Source organism: Equus caballus, chromosome 13 (genome assembly GCF_041296265.1).
Source record: "Equus caballus isolate H_3958 breed thoroughbred chromosome 13, TB-T2T, whole genome shotgun sequence".
Lineage (NCBI taxonomy): Eukaryota > Metazoa > Chordata > Mammalia > Perissodactyla > Equidae > Equus > Equus caballus.
The window spans coordinates 31869923-31885732 of record NC_091696.1 but is presented as its reverse complement, the minus strand read 5'-3'; the positions used below and the strand labels follow the sequence as shown (position 1 = coordinate 31885732).

At 49.9% G+C, this 15810-nt stretch overlaps 1 protein-coding gene across 5 annotated transcripts in view; it reads right to left on the bottom strand.

The window, feature by feature from the left end:
* NSMCE1 (NSE1 homolog, SMC5-SMC6 complex component) overlaps positions 1–15810 on the bottom strand; it is a 58879-nt gene that overhangs the window by 3493 nt on the left and 39576 nt on the right. For all 5 annotated transcript variants that reach the window (XM_070230875.1, XM_070230877.1, XM_001497008.7 and 2 more), the window contains 3 exons: positions 5552–5673; positions 4478–4555; positions 3102–3248 (listed from right to left, as the gene is read on the bottom strand). In XM_070230875.1, coding sequence (XP_070086976.1) covers positions 3102–3248; positions 4478–4555; positions 5552–5673 — 347 coding nt within the window. The remainder of the gene's footprint in view (positions 1–3101; positions 3249–4477; positions 4556–5551; positions 5674–15810) is intronic.

Genomic DNA, 15810 nt, shown 5'->3' with positions numbered 1-15810 from the left:
CAGTTGAGGGCAGGTTCCCTTGTTTCAGTTGTTACAGAATCACATTTCCTTTCTGCCTGTAATTCTACTTCAGTGGGATGTTTGACTCATCTCTGGCTCCGTCACCAGACCATGAGCCCATGAGAACAACGACCAGGTCTGTTTTCCTCACTCTTGTGTCCCCAGTACCTGATGTGGGCCCAGCACTTGGAAAGCCTGGAAACATCTGAGGGAAGATTAAGTAGACCTCGCATGGATCCCCAGGCCCCAGTGAACAAGTTCAAGTTCAGAGTGAGGCTCAAGCTGCATTAACTAAGCATCTACTATATGCCTAAAACTGTGCCCAGTGCCCGAGCTCTGAGGATCACGCTTTCTCTGAGGCCGCCTCCACCTTGGGGCCTTCCCCCACTGACCCCGGCCGCCCTCCACTCCAGGGCCTTCTGGCAGATCCTGCAGACGTCTCAGCCCTCCGTGCCAGGACGGAGTCTTGCAGAGGACACAGCAGCAGGGCTCTCCAGGCAGTGAGAGAGTCTCCCATCATCCTAATGAATAAAGTGCTGTTGGGGCGATATGTCCACATGGCATGGTCTCTGTGGAAAATCCCATTTCTGAGAGGCCAAGGAGCAGACTCAGACATGGTCCTTCTGATCAAGGTGCTGCCCCCAAGAAGGCTGGTCAGGGGGCCAGCCAGCACTCACCCCAAGGCCCTCAGCTATTCCTCCAAAGTGCCACAGAACTCCCAGCAAGCTCACCAGGCTGACCCGTTCAGAAAGCATTGGACTCAAGACAAAACACCTGAGGGCACTCAATATCCTCATTCTTCACATGGGAACACAGAGACAAGCAGCCACACACCGGGGGTTGTGGCAGCGGCCAGGCCAGAGAAGGAACATGGAGGTGTCTCACTCCCCACCAGCTTTGGTCCTTTGTCCCCGTGAGGCCTGAAAGGGTCAGTCAATAAGAGGACTCCCACAAGGGCCGCAAGGGTGCCAGAGCTTTGGGAGACCGGCATGCTCATTTCTGCAGTGCTCGCTCACTTGGCAGCCCACAGAGCCTGTCTCGCTAGAGCTCAGCTGCCCCTGAAGTAGGCGGCACCAGCATCTCCATTTTACTGAGGAAAAAGCAGAGAGGACAGGAGCCTGGCCCCGAAGCTCAGCCCAACAGTCTTCAGAGGCGTGTTGCTTCCTCTCAGCGGCCCAGCTTCTCTGGGGCAAAGGAAAGTCTAATGATAAAGTCGGTGCACAACCCTGCAGCCATCACGTGACAACGCCAGTAAGCGCTAGACACGGACGATAACCCTCAGGTCCCAAATTGCGGGGCGACAGTGTCCTGGAGTGGCAGAGCAGTCAGCTCTAGGGGGTGGCTAACAGCTGGCTTCAACATGTTTCTTTATGAATATGGGTGCTTTCTACCCTTCCTATGAGGAGCAAGTACTTCCTCTATCATTTTTTGGTAAGCTTTAAATAAATTCTGTTCCTCTGGAACTTCATCTATCTGCCCAGTCATCCGTTCGGCAAGCATTTATCGAGTGCCTCCAGGTGGGACAAGGTACAACGATGAAGAAGTTGGAGCCTCTGCCCTTAAAAAGCTTGGCTTGAGGAAAGAGTGTGGTCAGTTATAACCTGAGCTGCCCGTGAACGTTCCATGTTGCCAAATCCGCCCCAGAGGAAGAACAACTGTGACAGAGCAACTGATGGGGAGCTGCACTCACCCGAACTGGGGCCTGCGTGCGGCTCTGCCATGTGCCGGGTATGGGACATCACCCAGCCCACGGTGCTGCAGTCTGTTCAGCTCAAACGCAGAGCTAAGGGGCTCTCCGTTGGCTGGGAGGACCCGTGGACATGATGGGCACGAATGTCCCCAGAGATCCTGGTGCTCACTAGGAGCATCCTGCCCCACCCCCCACCCTCTCCTCCCCACCCCGGCTGCCCGCACCCCATGACCTCTCCAGCCATTTCCCTCCATCAGGAAATGACCTCAGGAAGTGGATATTTCCGGTCTGACTCCCAGAGACAGCCCACTCCCATAGAGATCAGTAACTCTGACTCCCAGAGGCAAGTGCTCCCTAAAAAGGAAGTGAAGCACCACGTCAGCCACAAGTAGCAGCCTCTGGCCATGCATCTGACCACGAGGTGAGGAAGTGGAGGGTAGATCTGAGCACGTCCTGCACGAACACAGGAACCCGGAGGGGCAGAGCTGTGGTAAACTGGGACGAGCTGAGCCCGCTTGGCTCAGGGTTCTGGGAAACAGTGGTGCCTTTCGTGGAAAAAGAACTGCAACATCTGTTCTGCTCTAATCAGTAGAACTAGACACCCGAGCCTGCAATCCGGGCCTTGCACAGATTCCCACAGCTCCTCTCCAAACGCTGCTCTACCCTTCCTCTCTGCTCCTCCAGGGCCGCCATCTACAGGAGAGGAGCTGCATGATACGGATGCTGACAATAAGCACCACGAGAAGGACAGCAATTCCTCTGGGCACCCAGCACTCGGCACCTCACAGACACCGCCTCGCCCCCACTCTCACAGCTGTACCCCGTGAGGTGGATACTTTACTTCCCTCTTACAGAGGAGGACCGTGAGGCCACCTGCACTGCGAGTCAGGCTGCGCTCTTTTTTTTTCTTTCTGCTTTTGCTGCCCAAATCCCCCGAGTACATAGTTGTATATTTTAGTTGTGGATCCTTCTAGTTGTGGCAAGTGGGACACCGCCTCAGCATGGCCTGACGAGTGGTGCCATGTCCGTACCCAGGATCCGAACCAGTGAAACCCTGGGTCGCCGCAGTGGAGCGCACGAACTTAACCACTCGGGCACGGGCCGGCCCCCCAGGGCTGCGCTCTTAATCACTGTACTACACTGCCTTGTGGTCTGTGGACCACAGGCTTGAATCCTGCAGCCCACAAACCTGGGTGCGACTACTGGTTCTCCACTTCCGGCTATGGCTCCCTGGACAGATCAAGGGAGTGAGTGAACAGAAGGTTCCCAGGCCCTCACAGTGCCACTGTGGCATCAAAGTAGATAAGGGACTCGCTCAACAGACATCAGTTGGATACAATATGGTTTTGGAGGAAAAACTGTTATTCATTCTAATAAGTGAGCCAAGCAGGGGAAATCCTAGGACAAGTACCTCGACCAGCCATTTGTGCTGCACAAACTTCTGCAGCACTTGTTCAGCCTCCTTCTTCCTCATCTTCTTGCCTTTAAGTTGATCGACCAGGTTCAAAATATTTGTGGAAGATGCGAAGCCAGTTTCTGAGTCAATAATCAGTTCCAACTGGAAGAAACAGCAGGTACCACGTTCATCTATCAAATTGGCAAAAACAACTTTTAAGCACTAATACCAATTCTGGTAGGGGTGCAGTAAAACTCCTATCACAGGCAGAACTGCACACTGGGTACAATCCTTCAGGAAAACAATTTCATAATTTGCATCAAAAGCCATAAACAGGTTCAGTTTTGACTCAAAAGTCACTCCTGTAACATCATCCCAAATGAATGATCTTAATGCCCCCAAATTAAGAAGTCACCTCACCTCTTGTGCCCCCACCTCCCTGAAGATGGAGAAGCTGTGAAATGAATGAATGAATAAATGAGGCAGCACTCTCCTACTCAAAGGTGGGCAAGCAATGACGGCTGGCCTGAGCGGCAGGCTGGAGCCTGGAAGGGCAGAAGAGCAGAGCCAGGGCAGGCCAGGAGGAAAGCAAGCTCAGGAGCCACAGAGGCACTGTGGAGGAGGGCCAGGAAAGGCTGCCAGGTGACCTCTCCCAACACATCTGCCCACAGCGAGGCAGAGCCCCTGGGAAGACAGGCTTCCTGCACACAAAGGTGCGTGGCTGGTGTCTCAGAGCCTGGCTCTCAACCTTGGCTGCTAATCAGCCCCAGAGGAGACTTAGAAGGGAATGACCCTAGGACTTCGTCCTCAGAGACTAGAATTCGACAGCCCTGGAGTGAGGCTGGAACGTCTGAATTATTTTTACCTTCCTGGTTATTGTACCGTACATCCAAGGCTGAGAGCGACTGTCTTAGCCAGGTGCTCAGCCAGGAGAGTGACAAGAGAGCTGAGCAAACAGCTCTGGAAACCAGGTAGCCCATGCAGAGGTTTAGTGGGCACCTGTTAAACTGCAGACTCAGATCCAACAGTCTGAATGGGGCCTGGGATTCGGCCCTTCTAGAAAGCTCTCATGCAACACTGCTGCTGTTGCCAGTCTGCACCACACCTCAGAGTAATACTTGTAAAACACCTACACTGCACACGCGTGAGGCCTCCTGCTGCTCAACCAGTTAGGGTTCAAACTGGGATCAGCCCTCCTTTCCCAGGTAGCCATGGCAACTTCCCCAGCAATCACCGGGCGGCTGTGAACCTGGGTGAGGCACCCAGTGACATCCTCTGCAAAGGGCTTTCTCGGGCAGCAGTGGTGACACTCTAAGACTGCAGTTTCCATTTCTAATGATGAAGAAAGAAGTTTCCATAGAAGCCTGGCCAATGGGAGGTGCTGTACTTACAGCTTTTCTAAACAGATCCAGTTCATTCTCTGCAAAATCTGAGGCCATTTTGGAAACTGAAGTCGTTGCAAGATTCACCTGAAAAATAAGTCAGCAGGACAGTCAGGCGGGCCCGTGGCTTGTCAGTTCATTCACTTGTCAGCTCTCCCTCCCTCCCCTCAGCGCTCACTCAGCACCTGTGCTCCAGCACTGTGGCCACGGGGATGGATCTGTAACCAGTCTTATACTATAGACTGAAATCTTTAGCTCACTCAACTTGTCTGACTCTCAGAGACTTCAGAATTCCAAAGGCTGTGCAGTATTTTCCAAACTGAGATGAATTTGGGAGACTTGTCTGCATGCTAATGGAGCTTCAAATGCAAAAGGCACTGAGAAGTCTGGCAGTAAAGACATCTGATCTACCTGTTTAACCCAGCGTTTCCACAGTGATTTGACTCCATATCCCTTTCTTCGCAGGAAGAGAGTTTGGGAAACCCTGGGCTAGGGCCCTCTCTGTGTGGGCCTGGCTAGGCAGAGCCTGACCTCCTCTGATGGACTAAGGCGGATCCCTAGCCAAGGGTGGGGAGCCGGCCAGCTTCTCCCCACCTATATTTCTCTTGTTGCCTAGCTAGGAGGGAAGTCGGAAAACAACAGGAGGCCCCAAATAGGTCTCAGTCCTTAGTGCCCCCACATACTTTTCTTTTCATAGCTTCTATGTCTTGTTCCAAATGAAAAAGCATTTTCTCCCTTTAATCCTAATATTCCATCCATTTGGGGTGACTTCTTGTAGAGAACTGTCAACAAACAAAATAGAGCCAAAGGCACGGTGCCGCGTCTTGGGCAGGGGCTTCATGTGGGGCGGTGAAGCAAGCACTGAGGTGGAGAGCCTGGGCGCAGGTTCTGGGGACCCCGAGCCAGCCCGCGTGGAAAGGGGCCGGCTCAGGGAGGTGGGCCAGGCCCAGGGTCTTTCTCCCTGTCTTAGAGCCCTCGCTGAGGCAGGGTGCACCTTCTTTCTCCATAAAAGAGGGCACTGGGCAGGTTGTGTCAGTCCCAGTTCCTCACAAATGCCACTGGAGGGCTCTATCTTGCACTTACCAGTGCATAAATAGGTCTCCCGTCATCTTCTGTGACTCCTTTCTTTATCTCAATATACAAGGACTCCAAGACACTGTTAATGTTGTTGATGAAGTCCTCCAACTTCTCTACAGTAGCATTGCCTAGAAATAAACAGGCAGAGAAAAGAGGGGATCTTCATCAAAAAAGTGTAGCTTGTTTCAATCCTCCATCAACCTGAACACATGACAGCAAACCCAGACTCGGGCAAAGGCCCCGGCCCTCTTGGGTGAATGCCAGCGCTGTGTGGTTTCTTTCTTCCTGGAATATTCAGACACAGAGGGTGCTGTGAGGCAGAAGGGCCCGGGAGATGGTCTCTGCGCCCGCTGTGGTCTTCCTGTCTCCGCTCGCAGCCCCCAACTGTTTCCCCCTTCACGCTCCTGCCGCCCAGTCACCGTTCCCCACTCAGCACCTTCGGCACACTGCTGGTGTGCTCAGAACCTGCCGCGAGCTCCCACTGCATGCACCATCCCAGCCTAATGCCTCCACCTCGTCCCAGCTTCCCCCTGCCAAGCCTCTGTCCCTGCAGGTCCTCACACATGAGTCAGGTCTGTCTCTATTCCTGTCTCCCTTGATTGACAGCCAAACGTGTACTGAACACTCACCGGCCAGGCCCTGTGCGCTGGGCCCCAGGGGGCCACAGTGCAGAATAACCACAACCAGGGGAGAGCAGCGGTTCACACTGAGCACTCAACCCTGGAGAGGCCCTGTGTGAGCGCTTTTCACTCACAGTCACTCAGCAGTCAGCGATCCTGCCAATGGCGTCCCAGGCAGGCACCAGCATCCTCCCCCTGGTTCAGAGGAAGAGGCCAGGAGGCAGAGAGGGGTCTGACTCCCCCACTATTACACCACCAGGCACAGTGAGCAGCAGTGAGCCCCCACAGCACAGCTGCAGGCCCTGTGCTCTGACCTGCACGCTAGCCCGCCTCCTGCTGCCCCTGATAACAGGAGACACACAGCCCAGAGACACACAAGGAAGCCAGCTACCACAGTCCGGGGCCATCAGTCCATCAAAGGAGGGGGTATGTACCGAGCCCAGGGAGGGGCCGCCCGACCCAGTACTGCAGGGGGCCAGGGTGAATGGACAGGCAACTAGCCTGGGAGGGAAGCAGGGCCAGCAGGGCCAATGAGGCTACAGTAGGAGGCAGGAACCAGATGGCACAGGGCCCTGTCAGGCAGGGGAATGGTGACCTTTCTCCTATGGGCAGTGGGGAACCTTTCAGAGTCGGAAGCAGAGGAGGCCATGGTCAGCTTTGTCTTGGAATTAACCTCCGTACTGTGATACTGTTTTAAATCGAGACTATGTATTACTGTTTATACTTATTAAAATAAATCATTTCAAAAGATTTGTGCCTTAGAAAATCACTCTGAGGAACAAAACAGTAGAAAAACAGACAATATGATACCACTTATGTTAAAAACAATAACAAAACAACACTGCAAGAAAAAGGCCTGGAAAGTTGCCTCCAAAGCTGATGACCAAGACCATCGCCAGGAAGGGGACCAAGATGAGGGGGTCATCCCAGGGCACTTCAGCTTTATCTGTGTTTGACTTCTTACAGGGAAAGGCATTTCTAAGCTCCCTGTACACCTAAAGATGATTAAAGTTTAGAGAAGAAATGATCACGGTGGTGGCAGTGAAGACATGGCCATGTAGGCCATGTGAAGGCAACGGTTCTGACAGGTGCAGAAGCACTTCAAGGGGCTTCTCAGTACTGAGGGGCCCAGAAAAGCTAATGACAAAGACCATGACAGTAACGCTAACATGCAAATTGTAGCAGGGGTCTAATTTTCCTTTTTAAGTAAAGTTGTTCAAGTTTAAAAAAAAATGCAATTTAAATAAAAAATGAGTAATCATAAACAGATGGTACACGGACGTGGCAAAAATCGTGATGGTAGCATGACAATGAAATTTGGCCACAGCTGCTGAAACCGTGTGATGAGAAGAGGGAGAGACGACCCTGCCTCCCGCCTCCGTGCCTCTGCTCTCGCCGCCTTCCCTCCTGAACTGCCCTCCCTCCCCCTCACTCCTGTTTCTGCCTACTAGTTACAAAAGCCAGCTCAAATGGCACTTTTTTCCACAAAATGTTCTCTGCTGCCCCCAGCGCAAAGTGCTTTAGTGCTTTCTTCCTCTTCCACACCATGCAAAACACCTCCTCGAGGCGGCGCGTGGGCCTGCCCGTTCCGTACACGCCATGCCCTCGGCCGCCGGAAACCCTTTCTGCCGCAGGGTGGAACAGTGGGAAACTCGGGCGCACGGCAGTCAGGCCTCAAGAACCATCTCTCGCTCACTGACTGAGTGACAGGATTCTTCGTGGGCAGGAACCACCCCTGTCCACCCAATATGACACAGTGGCAAGTCCCACCTCCCTCTGAAAGCGATAATTCATAATTTCCGCTGCAAAGGCCTCTCCGGGGTGCCGTTCAGAAGACTGTGCTCTGTGGGCAGATCAAAAGCATTCTAACACCTCGGACTTTCCAGACAGCTCGTCCACAGGGGGATGAGCTAATAGCCACTCTGCGCTTTCCCCTCTGCCTACCACCTCTGTTTTGTTGTCCAGTCTCATTGGTCAGAAACATGAAGGTTTTCACTAGATTTTCATTCAAGAAAACAAACCAAACCCACTTCCTACCGCTGTCCTCCTTACTGCAGAAACCAGCCGTCTGCTCCGTTGTTCACATTCTCTCGGGTCTCACCCTCTCCTACCACACAAGCTTCCTATGTCAGGACACGTCCACGACCCTCTCCATTGCTGACACCATGCATGTCCCTCACAGACACTCTGTGCTGACTTTCTCCATTTTAATCATCACCTGAGAATAAACGTCTCATTGGTTCAGCAACACAGGGAAGGTGGCTTTAGCCATGAGGTGCTGCTACACTTCCTGTGCCCCTTGGTTCCTGCCCATTCCCCAGCCTGGGCCCTAGCTGTCAGTCAGCCCTGTGTGGCCCTTTCCCAAGAGCCTCGCCACACATTCCTTTCTAAGTTGGCCAGAACAGGGGTCTCTTTCTTGCTCCCAAGATCCCTGACATGCCCATTAAGTGTCAAGGTTACACCAGATTGGTGCCTCCCAATATCAGGTCTTCAGATGGGCAAATTTTCACGGCTCTGCCCCACTCCCTCCCCTGTTCCTGAAGCGCATGGTGAAGAAGCCACAGTTTGCAAATCTGTAGGGACACACTGCACTAAAAGAGTATCTGAGAATCCATTTGGCCCCAAGATCCTGAGTCCATGCTCAGGATAAAGTACGTGAGATAAAGACCGCATCACACGATTCTGGGACAACTATTTCCAGTCTTGGTTCTACCACTTTGAAGGACATAAGAGAAGGGATTAATAACATCACTCCTCCCTTCAGAAACCCAAACCAATTGAGATAAAAAGGCAGACTTGACCTAAGTAGCAAAATGTCAGGTTTTTTACAGGTAGAGCTGGATCAGAGGTTGGGTCTCTCGACACTATTGACCTGCAGTCAGCAACATAGGATGGCTGGCTACAAGAAGTGAGGAACAAGGCGCTGGACCAACCACAGCTGCCTCTTGTCAGAGAGCAGAGACACCCTAACCAGGACGCTTAGCACCATGTCTGAACCAGGCAAGGGTCTACAGATCTTCGTGCCACCTGTGTTCTCTCTGCTCATAAGCAGGGTGTACCTGGACATTTCTGGTGGGCTGCAGTGAAGTTGCTATTGTTAGGCTGAAAACAGTGGGCCTGTAAACATGTGGCTCTAATTCACCTTAGTATGTGTGGTATTCATTAGCTTGACTCATCTCACACTTCCAAGAACAATAACTTCATAGGTGAGTTATTGATATCTCTATACACAAGAGGCCTTGTAGAGGTGAAATACCTTGCCCAGAGTTCCTACAGCTTGGAAATGGAGCCCAGGCCTGCCTGACTCCAGATCCCAAGCTCCTGGGCGCTAAGCCGCACAGCCTCTGCAGAACAGAGCAAGTGTTCTCGGAGAACATTCCCTATACCGGACCCTGCCAGGGTCACATCTACATCCCTCCTGAACCTGGCACTGTGCCTTCAGGGTCACAAAGACGGACTCAGCCAATATGGAAAGATGGAAAGTGGGCAGCACCTAGTAAAGATGCCAGAGGCAGTGCTGAATACAGAAGGCTGCTCTCAGAGGACATGTACCGGGAAGCTGGGCCCAGCCAACATCCATCAGCAAAGAACAGAGGTCCAGCCCTGACCACTGGGCGAGGTCACGGGGGTCAGCACACACGACCGCAAGAGGAGCTGAACTAAAGGCCAAAGACCCAGGAGAGGACGGAACAGCTCTTTCTTTAGCAGGAAATGCCTTTCCACTGGGGCAATTTAAAAAGAGGACTCAGGGCAGTTGAGAGGCTAGGGCAGCACCAAACAAAACGGGACATTTCTCCTCTGAGGAGCAGGGGTTGGTTCAATACGTTTTGAGAGATTGTTTTTTCTGATCACCTCTGTACATATTATCTCCTTTTCTTTTCAAATTAAATTTTAATTTAACCAAGAAACCTCTTCTTGCTAATCAGGGTCCCTGCTTCTCAGCAGGCTGCTAGAACCTAGGACTCACTGCATACTTGGGCAGCAGGCAATCAGGAAGTCTGCTGCCCTAGTTTCTGAGCAACAAATAGTTTTGTTCCAAACTAGGCATCAAGATAGGAAATGATATTTTTGGGCAGAGGAAATAACAGCAAAAAATAAGACTCCCGGGGACCAAACCACTTGTGGGCCAACCTGCCCTGTGACAGCCCTCTCATCTGATGGGGCCACTGGGAGGTCCTCCTGAGCACAGTGAGGATGGGGCTGCCCAGGCCCTGGATTGGACACAGGTGCTGGGGCACATCAGGCCTGAGAGGGCAGCCCCCTAGGATGGGAAAGGCTGGCCAGAGGGGACACTGGGCCAGGGAAGTGTGTGTGTGGGGTCACTTCTCCAGCCTGCAGCTTCTCCATCAGTTGCCTGGGGAAAATGATTCTCTCGACATTCAGATGTGTGAATGAAAAGACGGGAGCTGTCCATGGCACTTCCAGACTATGGCTGGTGAACAGTGCTGAGAAGAGCAGAAACGCAAGGAGAGTTGTGTTTTATGTGGCAAATACATTAGACAAGTGATTCTCTACATCTGTACATCAGTTCACCTCATAACCTCCCCAGACCTTCACAAACCACCCTTGAGGGGGGCCAGGATGCAGTACAGTCTGTTTTTCAAAAGAGGACACCAAGGGTCAGGGTTAAGGACTTACCCAAGATCACAGGGCCAGGAAGTAACAAAGTCCCGACCAGAAATCAGACGTCTGGCCTTTAGTTTGGTGCACTGACAAGAAGACTTAAGCATTCGTTAAAAAAAAAAAATTCTTACTTAGATATGCAATGATGTCTGAGAATTACTTCAAAATGATATGGGGGTAAGTAGGTAGGAGCATAGATAAAACAAGATTAGTCCTGAGTTATCATCATTTTAATTGGGCGATGGACACATGAAGCTTCATTGTATTATTCTGACTTTTCCATAATAAAAAGTTAAAAAAATATTTCAATGCTCAACAACAATATAACTTGACTCCTTAACCCTTAGGAGTCTGAATCAAAAAAGAGAAAAATGACAGTGTCCTGTGACAAGGTGGATTAGCTCAGGGCACTGATGGAACGGGGTCACTGGGCTTTTAGTAACAGACTGTCACTAAATTGTTTGTCTCTATTGTTTAGAGATCTGTTTCCACGTATACAAAGATCATTTTTTTCTAAATAAAGAGATTATTTCAGTTAGGAAGTATACTCTTTGGCTTTCCTTCAAATGACAGAGTATAAAACTTATTTTATAGTACTTGGCATAGTTCCTGCATTTCAGCCACATGCATTAAAACACATGATAACACTGCTGGAGTAGTGACAGAGACATATGCCTACTGTCCCCACATGTGCAATAAACCCACTTACCAGCCATTCCCCTCGCCAGAGGTCTATGGGTCAGGACTCTAGCTGGCAACAGAGCAGGCTGACCCTTCATCACGAGGGTACTGAGGCAGAGCGGAATCCTGAATTACAGCGTGAGTCATCACAGAAGACGAGACCGCTTTCAGCAGAACTGCAATGCTGATACCATGAATGTGCATTTCAACTCACCCTTTGAAAACAGGTGGTCCGTCTATCATGGAGTGGCGGCCCCCCCACTCCTACTCACCCCAGGGAAACTCAAGGAGCTGATGAAGGGGCTCTGCAGGGGACGGCCGCCCACACTCTCTGAAACAGAGCAGCTCTGCTTTATCCTGTTGTGTAAGCTTCTCCTCCTTAGGTTTCATCTGAGCACAGCGTATTGAGACCAACAAATCCGCTGCCTAGAGAGACCAGGCGGGAAGCAGGGATGCGGACAACAGCAGATGAAGTGGAGGACACTCGTCCCATCGAGAGAGGCAGGGCCACTCTGTTCCAGCCATCTGCCTCATCTTCGGAATTTTATGAGAAATCTCCTGGGTTTTTTTTTAAACATGGTAATTAATTTTTAAAAAAATTTTTTTTAAACATGGTAATTAATTTTTAAAAATTAAAAACACTGTAGGGCAAACAAGCCATGCCTGTAAGCTAGATCCCACTGACATTCCACCAGTTTTCATATGCTGACATGGGCCAGAACCCTGCTGTAACAGGACACAGTGACTAATGAGGCCACTCTGTTCCCTGACCCACCAGGTAAGTGGTGGTGGTTTCTCACACAGGCTGGGCTGTGAACAACTCAAAGAACAGACTGTGTCACTTCTGAGAGACTGAACATACAAATGGAAAAGGGACAGACCACGTATAGAAAGAGAGCTCTGACCCCAATCTGCAGCAACCAGCCCAGGGAACCAGACCATCATCTACAGTAACCAGCCCAGGAAGCCAGCCTGCTCCCCTAAGTCAGACTTGTAGGAAGTCAGACACTATCTCCAGCAAACGGTCCAGGAAGCCAAACAATAACCCTTGTAATAATCGGCTCAAAATGACCAGGACTTGATTAATAACTGACAGCTTCCTAATTTTTGTCCCTGCTGCGAACTTAGGACAAACCAGAGAAGGCTAAATGTGTTCCCCTGACCAATCACAGGACGTTCTGCTTCTAGTTAGCCCGCCCCCAGCTTCCCCATGCTGACAGCCTCCAGTGAGGGCACACCAGAAGCTTCCCATTTTTTCTCACTCCTCTGCCTGCCATTGAGTCTGCCAAGACACCAGTGAAGGTGCTGACTCCCTTGCTAGAGCAAGCTCTGAATAAAGAGCCTTCACCTGTTCTCACTGGGTGGTCTTCCCTCATTTGCACACTTCCTAGGTGCAGGACTTAGCTCAGGGCCCCATTCCCAACAGCAGTTAGGGAGGCAGCCGAAAGGCGTGTGCGGGCCTATGGTGCTGTCAGGAAGATGACTCCAGCCGCTTTTCTCCAGTTCACTTTAGCCCTCCTCTGAGCCCCCTCCACCTGGTTCCCGGAGCAAAGAACAGCCTCCTACGGTCTCCTGGCGTCCATTCTAGCCCCCTACACCTCTTCCATATGCAGCAAGAGCGGAGCCAGATCCTGGCACGCACCCCCCCACAAGCCACTGGCGGCTCCCATCACCCTCAGCGACACTCCCACAGGCCCCCTGCTCTACACTCCCATCACACTGGCCTTCTCTGTTGCTCAGACACGCAAAGCCCCTCCCCACCTCAGCCCCTGCACTCAGGACTTCCTTCCACTAGGAAATGGTGACCACGCCTTGTGGATTTCCTGAGAAGACTCCAGCATCAGAAATTCAGCCCTACGCTCTATACCGGCATTCCTGTCATGCTACTGACCAACATTATGGATCTTCTGATAGTCACTGCCCCCAAGCCCCTGCCCAGGACCTGGGATTACACGACACGGAGAGGATGCAAAAGGAAGGAAGGGCCAGCGAGCAGCACATACTGAACATGTGCCAGAAGAACTCCGTGCCAGGCACTTAATAAGTTGCTTTGTTTAATCCTCACAACTTTTCCACGAGGTAGATAAGATTTCCTTAATAAAACAGAAAGATGAGGCTCAGAAAGTAAGAGAACTTTCCCAAGTCCCTCATCTGAACCTGTCTTCAAAAACTGGCTTCAGCGCTCCTACCAGTGGTATTTGTGGCAATCCTCCTGAATTCAGTCCCAGTCCTCCCATGACCCTCAGATAACCTCCCTGGTATTTGCAATCCAGTACAAAATACACTCCAGAACAAGTGATGTCCACACCTGGGGGAGCGTGAAGCACGCAGGAGAACAGGCTCGGTAAGTCTGTGCTGGCCTGAGAGGACTGCTGGGGCCCATCCCACCCTGGGTGCCTGCACGGCACAAAGTCCTCGAGAGCGGGCGGGGATCTGGACACATCTCGTCCTTCAAGCGCCAGACAGGCAACAACACTCGTTTCCTCCTGGTTACAGAGTTTTCTGAGCCCGAAGGTTCCTGTCTAGGCACAGAACAACTGCCTGTTGTGGAATTCCTATGCTGAAAAGTTCATCAAGTCGCATTTCAGATGTTACTTTTCATGCTAATTTTATGCCACTTTTCAGTTCTGATCATAGACTTAATCCCCCTTGATCAACTGGAAAGGCAAGCAGCCTCTGACAGGGGTAAGCTTATTAAGTGTTCTCCACAGCCAAAGGGGAGACATGCATGACGAAATCACTAAAGTAAGAGGAAAACGTATTTGGAGTCAGCTTCTAAAAATCACCGAGTCTCCCTTGGAAAGAGAAGGTGCTTACAAACATGACTGCAGATCTGAGACGGAATACTAAACCAAAATGTCAACACCGTAACTGACTCGCCATTAATGCGCGCCGCCTAATGACATGCATGAGCCCTGAAATATGCACCGGACAACAAAGCAAATATAGTCATGTAAATCAGCACGAGAAAAACAAACCTAGGAGGAAGGCAGACAGAAGGGTTGACAAAAATGGAAAATATCTATCATACCCCAGTGTTCCTCTGATACTGTGTTCACTACTCTATTTTTGATACCCGCATTTCAGTTAACTGGTTTTTTGCCTGAATACCACATTATTTATTTTGTTCACTGAAAGAATGTTAAATCTTAATGTTTTAATTTAAATTTTTAGATATTTTGCCTAATTTGTCCTTAGGACAATAAATAATTTTAAAACCCACTAAAAATTAACATAACACATAGTAATATAGCATAATTAATTACAAAATGTTAGTGCTAGAAAGTACAGAATGGAACCTCACAGCAATTTGTCAACCATTAAAGAATGAATGAATTTAGGGACGAAAGACCAATGGATGCAAAATTGTGGGTAAAAGTGGGATACTGACCTTGTCTCAAAGTATTTCTCTATAAAATACTTATTAATCACAGGGGAAAAAGAGTAAGTTGTAGTGGAGAAACCTGGCAGACACCAACTTAACACCGTATGCCCCCAGACAGGATGCAGAGAGAACACAACACCACTTCTATATTATTTCTGCAAAAGTACAAAGTATAACCTGAATCTAATCGGGAGGAGCATGAGACAAACCTAAACTGAGGGACATTCCACGCTGTGCTGCCCACACGGCAGCCATGAGCACACGTGGTGACTGAGCGCTCACAATGTGGCTAGGCCAAATAAGATATGCTGCAGGGGTAAGACACACACTGGATTTCACAGATGTAATATAAAAAAATGTAAAATATCCCATTAACAACTTTTTATAATGATTATACGTTCAAATGATATTATTTTGGATATTTCTACCTGTTCCTACCATTTTTAATGTAGGTACCATAAAACTTTAATGATATATGTGGCCCCCATTATATTTCTATCAGACAGCACTGCTCTACAAAATAATTAGTCAATAATCTTCAAAAATGCCAGGGCCATAAAACTCAAGGAGAGACGAAGGACTTATTCTCAACTGAAGGAGCCTTAAGAGACGTATGTAATAACTAACGCAATACATGACCCTGAGGTGGATCCTCTGCTTAACAAGACAATAGTGTGACAATTGGAAAAATGCCAATGGGGTCTATGGACTAGATGGTAGTGATGTATCAATGTTAATCTCCTGATTTTAATGGTTATCCTGTGGTTATTTAGGAGAATGTCCTTGCTGGAAGAAAATGATTCCTAAAGAATTTACTGGTGATGGAACCTCAAATTGGTAATTTACTCTCAAACGATTCAAGGGGGAAAAAAGTTCTGTGTACTATTCTTACAACTTTCCTTTGAGTTTGGAATTATTTCAAAATAAAAAGTAATTTAAAAAGAAACCATAAGAAC